The 24,109-nt window shown below is 43.7% G+C and overlaps 1 protein-coding gene across 1 annotated transcript; it reads right to left on the minus strand.

Moving 5' to 3' along the window:
• Positions 1-1,794: 1,794 nt before the first annotated feature.
• Positions 1,795-12,008, minus strand: TERF2IP (TERF2 interacting protein). The gene is made up of 3 exons (XM_077470313.1): positions 8,533-12,008; positions 6,904-7,016; positions 1,795-2,969 (listed from the first exon to the last, which is right to left on the minus strand). The coding sequence occupies exons 1-3, from the start codon at positions 11,606-11,608 to the stop codon at positions 2,583-2,585; spliced, it is 3,576 nt and encodes a 1,191-aa protein (XP_077326439.1). The 5' UTR covers positions 11,609-12,008; the 3' UTR covers positions 1,795-2,582.
• Positions 12,009-24,109: the final 12,101 nt, after the last annotated feature.

Consider the following 24,109-nt stretch of genomic DNA (forward strand, 5'->3'; position numbering starts at 1 on the left):
CTAGGTTCACACTTATGCGAATTGGATGCGGAGTTCCATGCATCCAATTTGCATTACAGGAGAGTGTGCCCGGCTCTTAATGGAGTCGGTTCATACATTTCTGGGGGGCCGTAGAGCGCACTGCAGAAGGATCCCGTGCGTCTTTTTGGCTCAGTTTCAGGTTCGAGTTCAGGCGAAAATTCAGACCTGAAATAGTGAATGGGGACGCACTGAACCCCCTGCTGTGAGCCGCTCTGAACATAGTGTGAACCCAGCCTTAAAGTAATTCTGGAACTAAAGCTGGCCATATAGTATACAATTTTTCTTTTGATTTACCAAAACCATATAATATGAGGTGAAACCTAAACACTTTCAATTTGTATGCAATCAGGCAGGCCCTTGTACTACATAGTTGAAGGTAAACCTAAAGGAAATTAAACAAGAAAATTGTATAATGTATGGCCTGCCTAAATTGATTGTAAAGTCTTGTATTTTTTCTATAAAAATAACAAACATGTTATACTTACCTGCTCTGTGTAATGGTTTTGCACAGGGCACCCCTGATCCTCCTCTTCTCGGGTCCCTCGCCAGTGCTCTTGGCCCCTCCCTCCTGTCGAGTGCCCCCACGGCAAGCAGCTTGCTATGGGGGCACCCGAGCCGAGGCTCCCTGTATCCATTCAGACATGGGACCGCGTTCAGCCCCGGCCTCTCTCTCCTCATTGGCTAACTGACTTTGATTGACAGTAGCGGGGCCAAATGCACCCCTGCTGTGTCCCAGTCAATCAGGAACTCATGGACATCTCTGGTTTGAGATGGGGCTAAAGTAAGTATTAGAGGGGTTGATGCACACGGAAGGCTTTTTATCATCTCCAGTAGATCAGAGCTGTGTGGTGTAAAACAGGCATTTTGTGAAGCTGTGGAGTCAGGATGGGCAAGGTGGGTGCTGCACCCCAATACACTAAGGCACTGTTAGCAAGAAAAAGTCAACTACACTTAGGGTGATTGCACACAATATGCAGTGACCGACGTTTTACCTCATGGTAAAACATTTATTACTGCAGGGACACACAGGAAACAATTGCAGTGTGCTGCCATACAATGCAGATATGCGGAATGTTATTGCAGCATACCACGTCGAACTGCTGTACATTGCTGTAAATGAAGAGTATGTTTTGTACACTTCAAATAAAGTTATTTAAAAAAAGTAAGCCGTGTCATGTGCTAAATTGCACACCACACTGCCTCCCTCCACAGGTAACGGAGAGCTGTCAAAGCGGGGAATCACTGCGTCAGCTTTCCATTGCTATATGAATGCAGCCTTAGGGCTAGTTTACACTTGCTTCAAAACAAGGCTTCGGACATGCTTTGTTAAAGCTCTCTGAATGCCGGTCAAAGCTCCTGTCACAAAATAAAATGGTTAGCTTACAGTCCTGTTTACACCTTGCGTTTGCTTTCGCTTCAAAAACTATACCCCATGTCGCTTTAATGGTGCATCAAAGCATCTTCAAAGCCTCCATAGAACGCTATGACAAAGCTTGCCTGAAGCACCTGTGGCTCTTGAGAGTCTTTAGTTTAGCTTTGCAATTGCAGGTATGAGATATTCACATGCAGGGCATCTGTAAAGCTTCAAAAGAGCATCACGGAAGCACCACTGAAGCAACAAAAACACATCATAAAAGCATGTTGAAGAGGTAGGCGCTTTAATGTGTGTTGAAGCCAAAGCAAGTGTAAATAAGCCCTATGTGTACGCATAGCATGTGGGCATAATTAAATAATGGATGGCCAAAGGAAGAAGAAAACACATGTACAAGAAAATAAAACACATATAAACTTTACTTGAAAACGTTTATAATGTAACTGTATTATATAACAGAGCTAAAGCAAATCTGTCACTAAAATAAATGTGTATTTATTTATTAAAACTGTTCCACATGAAGAAGACACTGAATGCTCGATGCTTGTGCTGCCCATTCTGCCAGTCTTTGCTGTAGTGAAAAAAAAAAAAACAACTGAAGAAACGGCAGAATTTGACACTCCGGGAAGTGTTGGGTTCTGTAGAATCTTCAGTCGGTGGTGTCTGTTCAGTGCAGCACAGATAAGCAGAACAGGCAGCAGGAGAGGTGAGTATTCAATTGGGTTGATTTATTAAACTGGGGAGTGGAAAATCTGGTGCAGCTGTGCATGATAGCCAATCGTCTTCTAACTTCAGCTTGTTCAGTTAAGCTTTGACAATAAAACCTGGAAGCTGATTGGTTTCTATGCAGAGTTACACCAGGTTTTGCACTGTCAAGTTTTAGTAAATTGGCCCCAATTTCTTCTATACTGGGAGCAACGTTCACTTTTTATTATTCACATTTATTTGAACTTATACAGACTTAGAGTGACTTATATTAAAAACAACAATATTGTCCATTCAATAATGAAAGGAGTAAACATGTAAATCTGCAGGCAACGGCACCTACAGGTTTGATAAATTCCACTGTTACTATGATGTGAAAAGTACAGTGATTCATAGCAATCAATCAAAATGAATCTCACTAATCTGAGTGTTTACTGTGGAATAATACACTTCGCACACCATAAGAGTATGACTGTAAATGATGCTAACTTGCCAGGAAAGCCACTCTTCTGGCAACATTATCTGCACCATATTTATTAATCAGATGTGATTGCATCTTTGGGTTGTTCTTCATTAAGTCCAAGTCATCCTTTGGCTCCCAAATAGGATAACCATCAGGGCGGGAGCCTGTACGCAGGAAGTGTCTGGTGCTGCCCAGCTCTCCGCTGTTAAAAAAGAGGGCTTGTGTTACAAGGGAGACATCAAGCTTAAACTCTGTTATCATATCAATCATGGCTTCCTGAAGGTCTTCGCTCTCAGATGCCTGTGAAGTGGGGGGAGTTTCATCCACATGTGATGTACTGTTGTTGTTCTCAGTCTGGCTGACCACTGGAGCTGGCTGTTCAGGACTTGACATGTTGTCATCAGTCTCCTTGAAACAGGTAAATATTGTAAGACATTCAATACATCTCCGGAATCCATGTACATTTCCTATGTTTTATTCCTTTAAAAACGCTACAAGTACAGAAAAACACCTGTTGATCTGCCAGAAATCCGGCAGGCTCCAACGTTCCCGTTGTTGGCTGACAATGCATCTGCTGTGCTAAAATTACAAAAAGTATTGACAGTCCTGCTTGCTAAGCTACAGAATGCCTCCCCTCTGTTAGTAGTCTCTCACGCTGCTCATCTCTGCATTTCCTGGACAAGCTCCTACACCTCCCATCACTGCATTTCAAGGATTCCTGAACCTCCAGGTCCACCAGGATATTCTGCCAGGACTTCCAATGGTGCTTTCTGCATTCCTGCCAGAACTTCTAATGGTGCTTGCAGAATTCCTGCCGGAGCTTCCAGATTTCCCTAAAACAATGCTGGGCATGTCCGATGATAAAAAGGGTATTTCTTTTCCAGGGCCGCAAATTAATGCTACAATACTGGAAACCTGCTGATCCACCCTCTCAAAAAGAATGGATCAATAATGTTGGTAACACCCTCCACTACGCACACTATAATTACTAGCATAGAGATGACCTGGGTAAATCTGGGAAATTGTGGGCACTCTGGTCTTAGTCCACTGTAGCGCCTGCAGATGAGGTTATTGCAATGTTCTGCTGGCTAGAAAAATGTGGGGCAGTGGAGGATTGTATTGTTGCATTGGCTTTTTTGATTTCTATATGTTAAAAACAATTGTATGTTTCATGCAGAGGATTTTGTATCCATGACCGAAAAGTTCTGTCTACTCTGGAAGGCTGTGTTTTGTTCACTAAAGCATTTAAAAAAAAAAAAAAAATGGTATTTAAGCTCCAGCCCGTGAAGAGGCAGGTGCTGTGTCTTCTTGCCACAAGCTACCCTGATTTGGGCAAAAGAGCCATATTACACTGATGCTTGCCTGTTTTGTTGTTGACTAGGACTGACCTGCCTAGTCTATTGCTTCTGCTTGTACATGACCACTCTCTTGCCTGCCCATGACCAGGGATTATTATTATATAGTAATTATATCTATCTGACAACTCCTTTGCCTCTCTGTCCTCACTCACCCTTTGGTGGGGGGATCCTGAAGGCTGTGACCTGGTACTAGTCTGCAGTAAAGAGCTTCAGAGGCCACTAAGACTCCTGGCCCATCTCCACTATTAGAAGCTCTGGTGAAGACCAGCTGGTGCTTAGACTCTGTGCCTTGGATAACCCTGGATCATCTGCAAGAAGCTGTTGCCATACCCCGTCTACTCATCTCCATAACATATGGGGGAAGTTCTGTAGTCCAGCAGAGGAATACTCAGACAAGGCTGATAACATTGCTTAAGACCCCTTTCACATTGAAGGAGCTTTTCAGGCGTTTTAGAGCTAAAAATATTGCCTGTAAAGTGTCTCTCAAGCCACCCCAGTGTGAAAGCCTGAGTGCTTTCACACTGGGATGGTGCGATTGCAGGACTGAAGAAAAAGTCCTGCAAGCAGCATCTTTGGGGCGGTGCAGGAGTGGTGTATACACTGCTCCTAAACCGCCCCTGCTATTAAAATCAATGGGCAGCACTGCCAAAGCGCCTGCAAAGGGCTTTCGACAATAGCACTTTGCGGGCGGTTTTAACCCTTTCCTCAGCCGCTAGTGGGGGGGGGTTAAAAGCGCCCTGCTAGTGGCCGAAAACCACCACTATAACAGCAGTAAAGCGCCGCTAAAACTAGCGGACGCACTAGCAGTGTGAAAGGGCTCTACAAGTTAGGTGCAGACTTGTCCACTTCTTACAGGAAGTTAGGAGCTCACTGGATTTCTGGCAGAGCTACAGGTATATCTCTATACCTGCAGAAGCAATTGTATTTGCATTCAGAAATGTTCTGAATATGCTTCTTTTTTTTTTCACTGGGAAATAAACTTTCATCTTGTGATTAAACTGGACCCGAGCTACTGGCAGTTCCTGAAAGATTGTGTTTTAGCATTTTCAGAACTGCACACATTCCACTGAGCGCATCCCACGAGCAATGTTGAAAACCTTACATTAGGGCACGGAGGCCCTGCTTTGCTCTGTGTGATGCAGTGGAGGGCCTTCTCCTTAGTGAGGAGCTTTTGTAGAGGTGAAACTTTCATAGCCCAGGATCGGGGGGAAAATATATAAAAAAAAAAAAATCAAACAGATCCCAGTGACACCAGCTGCTTGCACTGAAAATTAATTAAAATCCTGACAGAGGCTGTAAGCTCTTCTCCAGTAGATGTCTGCATTACCGGGGGAGGGGGGGGGGATTTCAAAAAGTCAACCTTCAAAAGTGAAAATAGTTCCTACATTTACATTAAAACAAACCAGTAGGTAGAAAATGGAAATAAAAATGAAAGTGTTACTAAACCCACAACCGTAAAATCATTCTGTATATACAGTAAAGAATGCTCGGCATTGTGCAAAAAGGCTGTTTGATCCTATCTTCTCTGATCCGCCCCTTCTTTTACTGTCCCCAATCCATCTGCTGATAGAACAGCACCTTGGAGTTGGAGGAACCCTGCACATGCTCAGTTTGGTGTGTAATGCTAGAGGTTTTTTTTTTTTTTTTGGGGGGGGGTAAATGTGATCAGCACAGGGCCAATTGCCACTGTCGAGACAGAGGGTCAGAGGTCCTGCAGCCTACTAGGACAGTCAGAGGAGAATGAAAACTCCTCCTACAAGCTTTAACCGGGCACTGATAGAAGTCACAAGACTGCTATATACTGCTGATGGGAAAGATATTTAGCAGTTTATATTTACTAAAATAATTGCATTTCCATGTTCTGTATACTGTGGGAGACCAGATATAGTGAATGCAGGGTCCTGGGTTTAGTAACATTTTAACTGCCACTTTGTATTACTGCCATCTCCAGGTGCCAGCATGTCACTTCCAATCCCCTGTGAAGTGCCTAGGGAATCCTCAATACCAGGGTGAATAGATAGTTCTTTTGGTTGCTGGTTCTAGACTAATCCCTTGCACACCTTAGTACTGACCCATCAGATGTGATAAGGCCTCACTAATCAAAATTACAGTGCAGAAGACGAGACAGGCTGAGTGAGAGACCACAGCAGATAGTCATTTTCTGTAAATCAGAGCACCCTAACATTTAAGGCCCCTTTCACATGAGGAAGAGTCCATTCTGATCAGCGGGGGCCCGGATCTGCTCTGAGATCCCCTACTGATCAGAGCAGAACGGGCGCATGACAAGTCAGTGTCCACTCAGTTTATGTAGAGCGGACACGAAAGAGCCTGCTCTGCTCTATGGGCAGCTGGGTGTAAAAAGACTCTGCTGTCCATTTACACCAGCCTGCCCTGCGATTGATCAGCCTACATGGAGAACAGATCCCCTTCCATTTGTTTTTAGGGGACTGAATTGGAGGATTGTGTCCATTTACACCCGACAGTCCATAAGGATGAGACCGATCAGGAGGACCATCTAATCAGGTCCCCCTGAAAAATTGACAGGTGGACTTGATCAGAACGGCTGTGTGAAAGGGGCCGTCTCCTGTGGTGTATTACAGGGGGTTAGATATGCCGTGTAAACTCCTGGCAGTACCTCCAATACAAATTTACAAATATTTTCCTACCTCCACCTTTGTTTTAAAACCCAATTGAATTCTCACACCTTTTAATGTCTTCATAGTACCACATTCAAAATAATTTAGGGATGTATTGAGTACAGAGCTGCTGTAATCTGTGCCTTTATTACTGCCTGGTGCTCAGCTAATTTAAAACTTTTCTTCTTTCTTTACACTGTGACTTTGCCAACCTCTCAGTACAGGTGCCTTCCTTGTGCAACTCTTTCCTTAAACCTAATAATAAAGCGGAAATTTGCAGCTTCATTGACAAAGGCTAATTACTGCACAGTGGTGTCAACAAATACAGATGAAGGTAGCACAGCATACCTCAAATTCCAGGTTTGCAGCCTCAAATATATGCAGCTCTTCAGAATTACCAGAATCTTTCCTATCTGGTCGAACAGTCTTGGGGGAATGAGGTAAAGGCAACATCTTATTACCTAACAGGCATAGAGAGAAGAAGAAAAAAAAAGTGAGATCAGGTTTTTTATAAGCAAAATTTCTACCTAGTTTAAAACTGGCCATAGAAATCTGAGGACCAGCAGACACCATCCTACCATCTGAAGATGCCTTTTGACCCAACTTTGCAACAAAGAGTGATCTGCCTGCCAAAGTGTTTCTCTCTAAGCCTAGGCATGTGGGAGACAAAGAGCACAAATAGACAGTCGTAGTCACATCTCATCTTAGGAGGTGATCAGGAAAGGTTTTCTAGCTCCCCAAAAATTTTCTTCCCCAAGAACTGGTAGCTGGGAATGCCTAGAGGTTGATGAAAGTCCACAATGGTTGGACTAGGAGCCAACCTGTCTCAGAGGTACTAGGCTAGGGAAGGAGCAGTGCACAGTTTGGAAAACCTTGTCTGGTCACCATCTTTTTTTTAGAGGTATTTTACCCTGTCCATTGCCCAAATCAGTGATTTCCAAACCTCAGTCCTCAAGTACCCCCAGTGTCAATGGCTTGGCATTTACAAGAGCTATTTTATCTGAGGAAAATTCCCAAAACATGGCTTGTTGGGGGTACTTGAGGACTGAGGTTGGAAACCATTGGCCCGAAATGGTTGCTCATCTGTAGGCAACAGCTGAATTCAGCAGAGCAGAACCAGCTTGCAGAATAAACAGGAAATCTACACAGTAGCAGCTTTAAAACTCCTCACAAGATATGACCAAAATTGGTTGACAACCATCTTGCCCTCAGTGGGCACCTTAACATAGACTCTTCTGATGCCTATCTTCTGGAGGTGTGATGGGCATGACTGAAAGTCTCTACTGCACATGAAACATTCCCCTGGCCAAGACCAGGAGGTATCAAAGAGCCAACATATATATACACAAATATGGGGCATGATGTTACTAGGGACTGGCTTGGACTGTTAAGCTGGCCATACATTATACAATATTCTTATTCAATTTCCTTTACAGTTACCTTCAACTGTGTAGTGCAAGGGCCTACTTAATTGCATACAAAATAAAAGTGTTTAGGTTTGACCTCATATTATATGGTTTTGGTAAATCTAATGGCAAAATGTATAAGAAAACATTATAATGTATGGCCAGCCTTAATGGTGAGTTTCTGCTTTTCCTGAACTAGGCAAAGTAACACATTCCCTTAATAGCAGACACCACTATGAGTTAATACTTACCTTTTTCATGCTCACCCAATGCTGTAGCTTAAACAAACTGCTACTTCTGAGTATGGAGGACACTTCACATGCTTCCCACAATGCAGTTCCCAATCACCAGCCATGGGCTGCACGGGAACAGGGGAGAGCATGCACAGGTCTGAGAAAGTTGTAACTTGCATAAAAGTTTTCGGATGCCAAAGTGTTGGATATGGAAAGGCAAATAGTAACTCCTTCTGGTGCTGCTATCAAGAAAACCTGTTACTTTGCTTAGTCCCTGTTCACATGAAAGATATTTATTGTAGTGAACTGCAGTTATGCAGCCTGGCATATGTTCACACCTTTCTCTTCCGTTGAAGACTCGTTATCATTTGTTGGATCAGAGGACCTCTTCCTGGGTGTTGAAATGCATTGTTCCTTTGAGGCAATATTAGTCTCCATGGTATTAGCAGAAGTGAAGGCTTCATACTGTGTAACTCTGCAGCTCAGATGGGTATCAGCAGAGGTACTGGGTAGCACAGAGTCACTTTTCTGAAGGGTATCAGAAGAAGCACTGGGTAGCATGGTTTCACATTTTTTAGGGGTAACAGCAGAAGCAGTGGGTGGCATAATGTCATTTTTCTGAGGGGTATCAGTAGAAGCACTGGGTAGCATGGTAACACATTTCTGAGGGGCAACAGCAGAAGAAGTAGGTGTGGGTGGCATGGTGTCAGCTCTCTGAGGGGTAATAGCAGATGCAGTGGGCGGCATAGTGCCATTTTTCCGAGGGGTACCACTAGTAGCACTGTGTTTGGTAGGATTAAACTGCTGATTGATATCAACTGAGGCACTGGGTTGGGTGGGACCACAATTCTGAGGGATATCAGTGGAGGCACTGGGTAGGGTGGTATCACAATTCTTGGGGTTATTAGCTGAGGCACTAGGTTGGGTGGTATCACAATTCTGAGGGATATCAGCTGAGACACTATGTTTGATGGCATCATGATTTTGAGGGATATAAGCTGAGGCACTGGGTTGAGTGGTATCACAAATCTGAGGGATATCAGCGGAGGCATTGGGTTGGGTGATATCACAATTCTGAGGGATATCAGCTGAGACACTAGATTGGGTGCTATCACAATTCTGAGGAATATCAGCAGGGTCTTGAGGTTGGATGACATCACAATTCTTAGGAGTCATAGAAGAAGTCGAAGCACAGTTCAGCCATGAATCATTTGTTTTATCAAATTTGTGCATTCTCTTTGAACTAGAGTTCTTGCTTGAGAAAGTAGAGCATTTGGGAGGTAACTTGTACTTATATTTGTGATTAACAAGGTACTTAACATAGCGTGCTTTCATGGCCTGCCAGGTCCTCCCAAGCACCTTTTTCTTCTCCATATCCTTCCACAGTACATTGCCAGTGACTGTACAGCTGGAGGAAGCATTATCTCGAATATATACCAAGATGGCCAAGTCTTCCTCTTTGGTGAAGGCCATTCGCCCTTGTCGTAGGGTAGTGGCTGCCTCATGACCCTGAAGTGGAATAACTGCCTGAACCTGCTGGCTCTCTATACTTTGTCTGCCCGTTTCCTTGGCAGTGCATTTCTTTGGGGAATCTGCCTTAGGATGCTCCATCTGCCCAGTTGGGGATTCAGCACCGTGACTCTGCTCTACCGGACCACAGTGCTTCTCATCAGACATCCGTGTCTCATTCCTGGGTTCTTCTTGCATGTTTGTTATCTTCTCAGCTCGCCTTTGCTTCGTGTTTGGACTATGCTGGTTTTCTCTACCGTCAAACAATGTTATGCTTGCTACTTTCCTTTTTGGCCTCCTAAACTGTGTCACAAGATGAGATTCTCCATCTTTCATGACGGCATTGTCATCTGTTGTATCAGCCTCTAAGTCCTTTACAGTATTAGGGTTCCCAGGAGCTGGCGTGCTGGTTCTAGGATCTGGAATGATTAATGAACTATAGTTCTCATCTACATTAAGAGTCTGTTCTACATCTATCATTCCTACAAAAAGGGCCTTCTTCTGAGTTCTAGATGTACTGTGAGCAGCAACAGCTCCCCCAGTATTCTTTTTACCCCTTTTATCTTCAGTGGCCAATTCCATGCAGGTGCCATCTCTAGGTGAAGCTGTACACACATCAGGTTTCAGGTTCTCTCTACATTCAGAGGCTGGTTTGGTGGGAATTCTACTTTTTGAAGCAGGGATTTTGCTGCTTTCTTCTCGAGAGGCCCCGGTCATTCTCTCCATGTTGCGTTCTTTCTCTTCAGTTGTCTCTTTAGTGGTTGTCACTGTAGAGGTGTAGGATTCCTTATTTTCCTGTGTGTCAGCCTCTTCTTTGTTGGTCAGGTAAACAGCGGAACTTCCTTTGTGGTTTTCCTTGTCTCCAGGAGCCCTTCTAGGGCTAGTAAACCTCTTCTTCTGCCCATTACCCTCTCTCTTCTCAGTTGCCTCTTCTGTGGTGGCCACCATAGAAGTGCAGGTTTCACTACTGCCCTGTGCATCAGCCTCTTCTTTGTTGGTCAGGTCAACAGCAGAACTTCCTTTGTTGCCCTCCTTATCTGCATGTGTTCTTTTAATGCTAGTAAATCCCTTCTTTTCCCCATTGACCTCTGTCTCCCCAGTTGCTTCTTCTGTAGTGGCCATCATAGAGGTGCAGGTTTCCCTATTGCCCTGTGTGGTGGCCTCTTCTTTGTTGGTGAGGTCAACAGAAGACCTTCCTTTGTGGCCCTCCTTATCTCCATGGGACCTTCTAGAGCTAGTAAACCCCTTCATCTTCCCATTGTCCTCTGTTTCCCTAGTTGATTCTTCTGTGGTGGCCTTTATAGAGGTGCAGGTTCCTCTACTGCCCTGAGCGTCAGCCTCTTCTTTGTTGGCCATGTCAACAGGAGAACTTCCTTTGTGGCCCTGATCATCTTCCTGAGCCCACTCTGGGCTAAGATTTCCCATCTGCTCCATGTTGTCCTCTCTCTCCCCAATCGCCCCATCTTGGGTGGTCACTGAAGTGGTGGCATTTTTCTTTTGGCCCTGTACAGTGGTCTCCGCATTGTTAGTCTGAACAGTAGGTTTTCCTTTGAGATCCTCAGACCCTCCACATTGGACAGTAGAGAATCTAGAAGGTAAACTTCTCAATAGGCCCGTTCCAGTCTTGAGAGGCAGTAGGCGGTAAGCCCGGGGGGAAAAGCTGCGGTTGCTGCTTACGCAGTCGGTGATGAAGGAGGTGGAGATGTACCCGGGACCCAGTTGGTCTTCAGTGGGGTCAGCCAGGAGGAAGGCCCCGGGCTCCTGGATACGACACACCACACCTCCTCCATGTGTGATGAGAGGGGCCAGCTGGCGCTTATTGGGTCCGGGCCGGACATAGAACCGCATGGGCACGCCGTCCGGGGTCACAAACAGCGCCTTGGAGTGGGAGTTGGGCGCCGCCATCTTCCTGTGACCTCAGATCACCATGGCGACCAGTCAGATGTTATCACCCTAGGAACACTTCCTATCTCTCTTCAGCAGGCTGGAAAACACTAGCAGTCCTACCTTCCAGGCTACACTGCATGAGAGGCAGTCATCACGTGACTACTCAGCAGCAGCTCACCTGATGGGAAGCGTCTGCTGACAGTTATCTTCCCTTGAGCAGTCCATTAAAATACAACCCTGTTCTTTTGGGGACTCCCGTTTTTATTGTCCTTCACTCCGACGTCTCCGTCTCTCAATTTTTTTTTTATCACTTTCCTACCGACGTCTCTGTTGCCTGAGAGCATTGTCCAATCAGAGTAGGACATTGAGGTCACGTGGCATGCTGCCTCTCAGCCGACGCTGCTGGAAAGGCGACCCACTTCCGTACTTGAGCTGCGAGGAGATGTTGTGTCACATGACGGTTTACTGTGTCATGTGACGGCGCAGCTGGCCGCATAAGCGTAACTTGGAAGGACGTAGCCTTCTAGGCAGGGAGCTCACTGTATTGTTATAGGGATGTGTGTGTGGGTGGGGGAACTTAGGTTGTGGGAATTCGGGAGCATTCAGGGTAGCAATGCAAAGAACACAGATGACAGTGAGGCAGAGTAACCAGAAGAGAAAAATACACACACATATTTCATTTTATATATTATACTGTGTGTGTATATATTTATATATACAAGCACACATATATTATTTTGTATATTATAATATATATATATATATATATATATATATATACACAGTGGGGACGGAAATTATTCAGACCCCCTTACATTTTTCACTCTGTTATATTGCAGCCATTTGCTAAAATCATTTAAAGTGGTGTTGCCACCAAAAAATTAAAAGGTGCTTAAAATTCTTAAGAAAAATGAATTGGCAAAAAAAATTTTTTTTACTCACCTCTAAATACCTGTTGCTAGGGGGTCCCTCGTAGTCTGCCTTCTTCGTTGCCCGGGTTGGTGACATCACTTCCCCTCGCGCCGCACGTTCACTTGGGACCTGTCAAGTGTCCCAGGTGACTGCACGGCGTATCACGGCGCCCTGCGCCGCTCGCGCATGTGCAGTGGGTGCCCGGCTGTGAAGCCACAGCCGGGTGCCCACAGTACGCATGACGGCGGAGCGGGGAACGAGGGGGGGCTTCGTTCCCCCGCATCGCTGGACCCTGGGGCAGGTAAGTGTCCGATTATTAAAAGCCAGCAGCTGCAGTATTTGTAGCTGCTGACTTTTAATTTTTTTTTTTTAGGGGGTACCCCACTTTAAGTATTTTTTTTCCTCATTAACCGCTTAAGGAACACCTCACACAAATATACGTTGGCAGAATGGCACGGCTGGGCACAAGCACGTACAGGTACGTTGCCCTTTAAGTGCCCAGCCGTGGGTCACGCGCGCGCCGCAGGCGGCGCACCCCTAAACCGATCCTGAGCTCCATGGCCGTGGGACCCGCGGACCTGATCGGCGCCTGTGTCCCGCGATTGGGTCACAGAGCTGAAGAACGAGGAGTGGTAAGTGTAAACAAACCTCTCCTCCTGCTTCCTAGTGAGGCTGTCACTGATCGTCTGTTCCCTGTTATAGGGAAAGACGATCAGTGACGTCACACGCCAAGCCACGCCCCCTACAGTTAAAAAAAAACACGCACACTTAACCCCTACACTGCCCCCTAGTGGTTAACTCCTTCACTGCCAGTGACATTTTTACAGTAATCAGTGCATTTTTAATCGCACTGATAGCTGTATTAATGCCAATGGTTCCAAAAATGTGTCAAAATTGTTCGCCGTGTCTGCTATAATGTCGCAGTCACAATAAAAATCGCTGATCACCGCCATTACTAGTAAAAAATATATTATTAATAAAAATGCCATAAACTATCTCCTATTTTGTAGACGCTATAACTTTTGCGCAAACCAATAAATAAACGCTTATTGTGATTTTTTTTTTTTACCAAGAATATGTAGAAGAATATGTATCGGCCTAAAGTGAGGGAAAAAATGTTTTTTTTATATATTTTTGGGGGATATTTATTACAGCAAAAAGTAAAAAATATTGCATTTTTTTCAAAATTGTCACTCTATTTTCGTTTATAGTGCAAAAAATAAAAGCACACAGCTAAAATAATCAAGGAGTGGCTTCACAACAACTCTGTGACTGTTCCTGAATGGCCCAGCCAGAGCCCTGACTTAAACTCAATTGAGAATCTCCGGAGAGACCTAAAAATGGCTGTCCACCAACTTTTACCATCCAACCTGACAGAACTGGAGAGGATCTGCAAGGAGGAATGGCAGAGGATCCCCAAATCCAGGTGTGAAAAACTTGTGGCATCTTTCCCAAAAAGACTCATGGCTGTATTAGATAAAAAGGGCGCTTCTACTAAATACTGAGCAAAGGGTCTGAATACTCAGGACCATGTGATATTTCAGTTTTTCTTTTTTAATAAATCTACAAAAATGTCAACAATTCTGTGTTTTTCTGTCAATATGGGTGTCAGTATGGGTCAATAGTGTTTTTAATTTCCGACAACAAAAACAATTCCGACACACAAAATTCAATCAAGTACCAGACGAAGCGATCGGTCTGGTAAAACTAGCGTTCGTAATAGAGATAGCACAAATGCTGCACATTTTGTAATCTTTCAATGCAGTGCATTCTCTTCTTCTTTATAATGCTAGAATAATGACGTTGTTTTGCTGCTGATATTCACACAGAGTTCTGATAAACTGATTTCTTTATTATTTCTTGTGATCTCATGAATAAAAATTTTTGTTTTTTCGCCAGATCTCCAGAATAGTGTTTTTAATTTTTGTTTATAGTAATCTCCTTCTTTTTTTTTCTAGTGATCTCCATAACCTTTTTTTTTTCGTTTTGTGTGTCAAGTTACCACAACACCATTATTATCTTGTATTTTTTAACCTCAAAGAGATTGGTTGTGTTGGTGTTCCTTGTTAATTTCACATTGTATTTTTGAAATGTACCTGCCTACTCACAAACTGTCCTTTTTTAATTATAACACATAGCCAATGATTTAAGAAAAAAAATATATACATTGATTAGGGGTCCTAACAAAATAAAGAGGAAGGCAACGCTGGATAAACTGGTGAAATTAGCGAAGCCTTTGTACTCCAGGGCACACATCAACTATTTGACAAGCAAAATTGTGAGCATGAGGAGTCCATTTAATAGAGAGCACAATCCGGTCCAGGACTCCGAGAGATCTGGAAAAGCAGCAGGTGACATATATGTCCCCAGGCTGTGGTCTTACAACAGCCTGCGTCTTTTGCCAGACCAGACCGAACCCAGGTCATCACTCTCTTGTTTTCCTTACACGCTTGTTTCCACGCTTGCTTCCAGGCTGTGGCTCTGGTGTTGGAGTTGTGGCAGGAGGTGTAGGAGGAGGATGGTCCAATTCACACAGGTGGGTTTGGCTTGGGATTTCACCCCTCAACCCCTTATTTAGGGCCATATATATCAGTCCCACACAAAAGAGGCATTGGCCCACCTCCATTTCTTGTATTTTGCTGGCAGCCATGCAGGCATAGACCTCCAAAAGACTGGTGGGGGTTCTGAGGGCCGCAGAAGCCTGCCAAATTGACCCAAGTGCTGACTCCTCCACACTCCTCCCCTTCCTGGGCCTTTTTTGTTGAAGGTGGAGGGGAGGGACTTGGGATTCGGTCAGGCTACTGGGCCCGGCCACCTCCTGGCTGCCACTTACCCTCGCCACCTCCTGGCTGCCACTTTCCCCTGCCACCTCCTGGCTGCCACTTTCTACGTCCTCCTCCTGGCTAAGTATTTCCTGTGTATGAAAAAGGGACATAGTTTTAGTTTATTCTTCATCAATCACACACAATTTTGATAAATATATTGAACAATGCTATACCTGACTCAAGCTGAGCTCCTCCACATCTTCTTCCTGGGTGGAAAGCCCAGGTTGGACGTCGGAAACCTCAGCTGGGGTGGAAGGAAGAGTGGAAGGGAGGGTTAAGAGTCTTGGCTTGATTTCAGTCTGGTCTGACAGAAATCTCAGCCTGTCGTAGTACCACAGCCTGGGTACATAAATGTCATCTGCTGCTGCTTGTGATCCCTGGGAATCCTGGACTTTCTCGCACTCCCTATTATATGTGCTCCTTATGCCACCAATTTTGCACTTCAAATAGTTGATGTCTGCCGTGGGGATCTGTGGCTTCCAGCAATTTATCCAGCGCTGCCTTCCTCTTTAGTCGATTTGTATAAAAGGGTTTTTTTTTTGTCTGCCACAAACAGGGCAGCTCTCTGTACAAATCAATGAACTGGGGGAGGAAATAATGATAGTTGATACATGATACATTTTCTCTATAAGGCACAACACAAGATAAACCCTAATGTCAGGCTGAACTCGCATAATCTTTTCCCAATATAGGCCTCAATCTCTAAGCAGTAAAGGCCACTGATGCCCCAAGTTAAAACTGTACCTTCGTTTGAACGATTGGCACTTCCGCTACTCCGTCCTCCGCTCACAGATCATACGTACGACGCACACGTATTACACTTTATATACACTGCGCATGCGTGAAACTCCATCCGCCCCTGACCTTCTTTATAGTATATGTAAGTATTTTGTCATGTGTTCCTATTCTTCTTATTACGTTCGTGCTGCTCCATGTGCTTTTCTTTGCCATTGTACAGTTTAAAATGGCAAGTTTCAGGTTCATGGGCACAGTAATCATTCATAGTAAACATCGTTCGTTCGCCCACTAATACGTTGTTTTTGCCAGGTGCAGGTTAACTACATTTGTTCAGGCCTATTTCTATTAAAAGAAGTTTAATACCCTATTGTCTAGATGGATTTGTAACTAGAATGAAATGCAAACTCAGTGTAAGGAGAGGGCACTCAGCAGATGTTTACACATTTGGACGCAGGAGCACTATTTCTATTAAAAGAAGTTTAATACATTATTGTCTAGATAGGTTTGTAACTAGAATGAAATGCAAACTCAGTGTAAGCAGAGGACACTCAGCAGCTGTTTATACATCTGGACTCAGGAGAACTAGTGTGGGACACCAGAACAAACTTTTTAGGGTGTCCCACACAGGTGCTCCAGTGGATACTAGGGGTGTCTCCATGTGTGAAACTTTACCCAAAAAGGTAAGTATTCAGCTTTAATAAAGGGAAAAAATAATGTCTTCTGCTTGGAACTCTGCCAAAACCGACAATTGTCTGACACTTCAAGCAATGTTTCATATTCCTATTTCTTGCCTCAAATATCTGTGTGCTAAGTATACCTTTATTTTATTCACATAGGGAAGAAAAGAATTGGGATATCAGGGACACCAGGCACCCCCAACCTCCTAAAGAAAGGGAAATCCCAAAACCACAACCTGAGGATGTGGAGGAAGGAGAGGTTTATGAAGTGGGTGAAATAGTGACCACAACAGGTGAGTGTCTGAGACCACAGCTTCAGGTAATCGATGAGTGCCTGCATATTTATAATACATGGTGTGTTTTTTTTCTTTTAAGTGATGAGGATGTTGTGCAAGAAAAATTTCATTTCACAAATGCAAGTCCTAATCGGGGAGATCATGGTGTGCAGTCGGGATTTACAGAAGATCAAGGAAGACATCAGTGATGTTGAAAATAGACTCAAAAACATCATTGATGTTTTAAGCAGAATATAAAACACACCAAAATCTCAAAGTTTTTTGATTTAATTAGAACTTTTCTAAAAAAAAATTTTGAAAGCTAAATGTGGAAGATGCACACAGTGTGTCAACATGTGCTATCTGCCATCACGGGATATCAAAGTACATGTTTTGTGGGTGAAACCCCTTCCTCGCAACTAAAGTAGCTGAGAGGAAGGGGTTGTACACCCAAAACATGTCCATTGCTCCCCCATGATGGGAGCTAGCACATGTTGACCTTAGGCATGGGATCAGGAGGGAAATCCCCATTTTGACTCTCAATTTGTGTGCATCTTCAAAATTTGGCTTTCACAGGGGTGACATCACCCCATCTGATGAAGGCAATATCAACACAGTTTTGACATACTAATGTTTGATATTGCCTTTAATTTATCAAAGTGTAACATTGTAAGTTCCTGAGTTGTGTATTGTTTTATGTTTTAAAAAACATGCCTGTTTACCACAAAAAAGGATATTTCTACTGTCCCAAAAAAATATATATATATTCAAAAAAAATATGTTGGTTTGTTCAAAAACCCTTTTCTAAGTGCACAGAGTAAAAATAAATTTCTACTCAACAATGTGTGGCTTCTTCTTTCAATGCTCAATAGCAGTTTTTTGCTTAAGTTGTTGTTTACAGTGACACTGAGGGTTATTTACGAAAGGCAAATCCACTTTGCACTATAGGTGTACTTTAGCAGTGCACTTGTAGTGCAAAGTGGATTTTCCTTTAGTAAATAACACCCACAGTGCTTTATAATTTGCATCAATCAGGCCATTATCGTCACTCAAAAAAATTTATTCAGGGTGCTGAAAAAGATGAATATTATTATCATTAATGCATTACATACATTAATAACAAAAAGAAAGTGTGTGTGTGTAGCAGAACCACAACATAAATAATAGTTAGCTGAAAAAGAGATTGTCACCTCATGTATCAAAGAAATTACGTTGGAACTATTGAAGAAAATGGCTAAAAAAAAGCCTATTGGAGAACCTAGGAGACAGCTAAAAGAAACACAAGCAATAAATCAAAGGAAATATTTTTCATTTATTTTAAAAATTAATTTATTTAAATACATATAATGTGATGTTAAAAGATAAAACTTATCCTAATATAATCCTTCTGCAGGACCTGAATGATGGCAGAACAGGTCTCTGGAATAATGATTCACAGAGCCTGGGTGGAGATGCCTGTCAAGAACTTGATGTCCTACAGACTTCTCCCCCTCGGCAAGTCCAGCAAGGAGTGATGGCTTGCCGCATGCAGGTGTCCTGCTTGGTAATATAAGGGGGCAGCAAGCCAACAGACGGGGAAAAACGGTGATCGTCATCTGGAGATAATTCCCAAGATCATCAGGATTATTCTCACAGATCTTCCGCAACAAAGGCATATGAGAGAATCGGTCAACCTGGAACAAGCAATTCTTCGTCCATCCTCACCCTGTTCATTGACTGGACTTCGGTCAAAGTAAGAACCCCAACACCAAGCCCCTGCACAGCACGAACGGTACAATGAGCATGTACCCTCAACATGGCTTCAAAACGGTCAGCTGTTCAGCGCGAACTAACAGAACGCACTGAAAATCAGAAAGGTCTGAGAAGAGCGAGCTGAAATTCAGAAACAAGCGGACAAGAACGCACTGAAAATCAAATACGTACTATAAATAGCATGCACTGAAACCCAGATGTGAACTGACTACACGCATTGAAAACCAGATACAAACCCACAAGCACAAACTGAAGAGCAGTAACGATCGGAAAAGCACCAGCCTGAAAAGCACAAATTGTCTCTCACCAAACTTCTACTAACACGAGATTAGCAGAAGGAGCTCAAAGGGTAGTGCATTGGCTATTGAACTTCCTCTTTATAGTGCCATTGTACGTACTGTACATCAGCTCGTTCCTGAGGATCGGAAATTCTGAGTCAACATCCGTCGGAAAAAAGATTTCATTGTCGGAATGTCCGATCATGTATAGGCAGCATTAGAGTTGAATACTTTGATCGCTTGTTTTTTTACACATTTACTAGTGTTGGTCACAACAGCACCAGCACTTATTTATGAGTAGTGTAATTCACCTTTAAAGGATTTACTCTTCAGGTGATGGCCGACTCCACTTACCTCTTTTATCATTTACCACACCTGTTCAATTGCTTGGTAACACACATTGCTAATCAGCCAATCACATGGCAGCAATTCAATACATTTAGGCATCTAGATGTGGTGAAGACAGGTTGCTGAAGTTCAAACCGAGCATCAGAATGGGGAAGAAGGGGGATTTTAGTAACATAGTATGGTTGTTGGTGTCAGACAGGCTGGTCTGAGTATTTAAAAAAAAAACTGCTGATCTACTGGGATTTTCACATACAACCATCTCTAGGGAGTACACAGAATGGTCCAAAAAAGAGAAAATATCCAGTGAGCGGCAGTTGTGTGGAGGAAAATGCCTTATTGATGTCAGAAGTCAGAGGAGAATGGACAGACTGATTTGAGATGGTTGAAAGGCAACAGTAACTCGAATAACCACTTGCTACAACCAAGGTATGCAGAGTATCATTTCTGAACACACAACACATCGAACCTTGAAGCAGATGGACTACAGCAGCAGAATATCACACCGGGTGCCACTCCTGTCAGCTAATAACAGGAAACTGAGGAAACTCCTGATTGCCTTTTGGCAGCCGCGGGAGCAGTCAGTGAGCCAATCAGGAGATGGAGGTGACAGGGCCGAGCCACAACTCCGTGTATGAATGAACACACAGAGCTGTGGCTCAGGAGCTCACTTGCTTGGGTGTCCCCAGAGCAAGCTGCTTGCTGTGGGGGCACCCGGCAGGAGGGAGGGGCCAGGAGTGCCGGCATGGGAGGACCCGAGAAGAGGAGGATCCAGGCTGCTCTGTGCAAATCCACTTCACAGAGGTGGTAAGTATAACATGTTTGTTATTTGTAAGCAAAAAAAAAAGACTTTAACCACTTCCAGCCCAAGGACGTCATATGTCGTCTTTGACATTGAGTGGGGATATCTGAATGATGCCTGCATCTGCAGGCATCATTCAGATATAATCTTTTACAGCCAGTGATTCTGTGCACCGTAAGAACAATTATAGTGGTAGTTCAGCTGCTTGATCATTCTTACAGGCAGTGGGAGGGGACATCTCCCCTCCCGCTGCCCTCCAGTGCTTCTCTGGGCTCGCCCCTGCAATCGGTGAACCGGAGAAAGAATTTGCTGCCACCGGATGTTGATCATAGAGATTTCCGGTGACCAGATGGTCCCCAGTCATCTGGCCAGCGGAAGTAAAAAAAAGCTGAGAACTTTCGGCTGGAAAGAAGGAGATCATTTTTTTTAATCTCAATCTTTCCAGCCTGGAGAAGAGATGTGGGGTCTTATTGACCCCACATCTCTCCAAAGAAGAGGACCAGTCATGCACCATTTCTATTACAAGGTATGTTTACATAATAACAATTAATATTAAAAGTGACCAAAAATAATCATTTTAAAGAGAAGGTGTAAAAAGGAAAAAATTATGCCCGGCAGTGACATCAGAAGGGGTGGGGTCACCTGGAGGCCCCACACCTTATGATGTCACCGCCGGGGCATACTTTTTTAATGTCAATATAAGTAGTGGCACACCACGAAGTTCCCCTCTGTCTTTTCTTTGGTCACTAGGATGCAGGCGACTAAGCCACACAGGTTCCTTGGTTGCTAGAAGGCAGGTGACTGGGTCTCTAGGATGCAGGCCTACCTATCTGTTAAGTACTTACTTTTACTATTATTGCAGTTTTCATTGTAAACTCATCGCTCAGGGATTATCTAATAATATACTCCTTTTCACTAATGAAATTACCAATATAAACAAAACATCTGCTCTGACACCATTTACAAGCCTCTACGGCGGAGATTCGCTGTCCAAGGACCACGGCTATGGAACGCTCCACCAATCAACATCCGCTTGGAAGAAAACCACCAGGTCTTCAGGAAAAAACTCAAGACCTTCCTCTTCTAGAAGCTGGACAACAAAGCTCATCACAGCGCCTTGAGGCGATTTAGTTCGCGTTGTGCGCTATACAAATTATTCAGTCATTCATAGGGCAGAACTTTACAAACTGTGGCCCAGGGACTTTAACAGATGGCTGGTGGCATGGGATGGATGTAGGGCATCCCAGATTTGTTATGTTTACCAAGAAGCAGAGGTGCCAGTTATTCTTGTCTTTTACACATCAGCCCAGGGCCAACAAAGTCATATCTGGAAGAGATTGTCCTTCTCATAATCATGTATGTCTTTAAAGGAGCATTCAGCTTTAAAGGTCCATACATTCATTTGGACATTGACGTTGAGCTCAGTTGTATTAACGCCTGGAAGTGCTCCCACCCAGTTCCCCTGTCCTACCCATTCCCTTGTTCCATCCCCCCCCCCCCCATCTTTTCATTGGTCGTTAGAATGCAGGTGACCAGGCCATACAGTGTAATTGGTTTCTGGAATGCAGACAGCTGGGTCACAAAGCATCACTGGTTACTAGAATGCAGGAAGCTGGGTCACACAGCATCATTGGATTCTAGGACATGCTAGAACTGAGCTGTACAGCCTGCATCCTAGCAACCATTAACACTGTGTTGCCCACATCCTAGTGACCAATGCCCTGATAAAAATGGGTTCCCATATAAAAAAAAAGATATAAAAAAAACAACATAATAATTTAAAATAAAAACAATATAAAAAATATACATTCTATGGAAAATTTTAAAAATATTAGGTAAAAGATGAGTTCTTATGAGACTTGTCCTGAAAACGCCTTGCGCCATCTGCTGGTCCAAATAGGGAACTGCAGTACAGACAGGTTGAAAACACATACTGCAGGTAGGACCTGGGAAAAAGACTTCAGGTAGCACTTTTTAAGTGCTTGTATGTGTCCCATAAATCCAAGTTCATATCCTCCCTTGCAGTGGGGATGTTTCTGTGTAGGGGATCATAAAAAGAATTTTTATTTACCTGATCCCCGGCTCCCCCAACATGCTTTATATTGTGATCACTGACATGCATACATAGTACAATGCGAACATTCAATTTCTGTATAATCAACTTTAGATCTACCAAAACGATTCAATGAATCTATATCCAGTCAGACGGTATCTTGCATTACATCTTCTTGGTAGATCTAAAGGAGATTGTACAATCAGATTGTAATAATCTGGTGGAAGGAAGTTCCACATTTGTTTACTGCTCTGAGTGTAAAGAATCCCTTAGGGCCAGGTTAAACCATAGAAACGCAGTCTGGATGCATTCAAGATTCTTTTCTGCATGCATGTTTTTGATGCGTTCCAGTGCATTTTTTCCTTCTCTTTTTTTCTAAAAGTGGAACTTCAGTCACTTTTTAATCTTTCCATCTATTAAATCATCTGCCCTTGTTGGGTAGTAAAACATTTTTTTCTGCTAGTAAATACCTTATACAGCCCACTTTCTGTTTCTTGTGTGGTAAAAAGCCTAGGCTTATGGCATCATGCACAGTTATCTCGCCAGGAAGGGTGGGGGGATGAGTCAAAAGAGGGCCAATGAGAGCTGCAGAGCTGGAGGGGTGCCTCTGTGTGTGTAAATCCAGGAAGTGAACAGGCAGCAGCTTCAGATGCCCACAGTTAAAATGTATGCAGCTCTATTTGTGTGAAAAAAGGATAAACATTTAATTTGGGTACAGTGTTGTATGACTGCGCAATTTTCATTCAAAGTGTGAGAGCAATGAACGCTGAAAATTGGCCTGGGCAGGAAGGGGGTGAAAGTGCCCAGTATTGTAAGTAACTAGTTAAACAGTTTATTCCCAATACTGTAGTCACCATTGATAAATATACGTATATTGTACATACAGTATCTCACAAAAGTGAGTACACCCATTTTTGTAAATATTTTATTATCTTTTCATGTGACAACACTGAAGAAATTACATTTTGCTACAATGTAAAGTAGTGAGTGTACAGCTTGTATAACAGTGTAGATTTGCTGTCCCCTCAAAATAACTCAACACACAGCCTTTAATGTTTAAGAAGCTGGCAACAAACGTAAGTACACCCCTAAGTGAAAATGTCCAAATTGGGCCAAAAGTGTCAATACTTTGTGTGGCCACCATTATTTTCCAGCACTGCCTTAACCCTCTTGGGCATGGAGTTCACCAGAGCTTCTCAGGTTGCCACTGGAGTCCTCTTCCACTCCTCCATGATGACATCACGGAGCTGGTGAATGTTAGAGACCTTGCACTCCTCAAACGTACCCCACAGATGCTCAATAGGGTTTAGGTCTGGAGACATGATTGGCCAGTCCATCACCTTTACCCTCAGCTATTTTAGAATGGCAGTGGTCATCTTGGAGGTGTGTTTGGGGTCGTTATTATGTTGGAATACTGCCCTGTGGCCCAGTCTCCGAAGGGAGGTGATCATGCTCTGCTTCAGTATGTCACAGTACATGTTGGAATTCATGGTTCCCTCAATGAACTGTAGCTCCCCAGTGCCGGCAGCACTCATGCAGCCCCAGACCATGACACTCCCACCACCATGCTTGACTCATTAGACCACAGGACATGGTTCCAGTAATCCATGTCCTTAGTCTACCTGTCTTCAAAAACTGTTTTCGGGATTTCTTGTGCATCATCTTTAGAAGAGGCTTCCTTCTGGGATGACAGCCATGTAGACCAATTTGATGCAGTGTGCGGCATATGGTCTGAGCACTGAAAGGCTGACCCCCCCCCCCCCCCACCCCTTCAACCTCTGCAACAATGCTGGCAGTACTCATATGTCTATTTCCCAAAGACAACCTCTGGATATGACGCTGGGCATGTGCACTCAACTTCT

The sequence above is a fragment of the Lithobates pipiens genome, unplaced genomic scaffold (assembly GCF_037356315.1).
Source record: "Lithobates pipiens isolate NorthernLeopardFrog02 unplaced genomic scaffold, aLitPip1_a1.2 Scaffold_8, whole genome shotgun sequence".
Classification (NCBI taxonomy): Eukaryota; Metazoa; Chordata; class Amphibia; order Anura; family Ranidae; genus Lithobates; species Lithobates pipiens.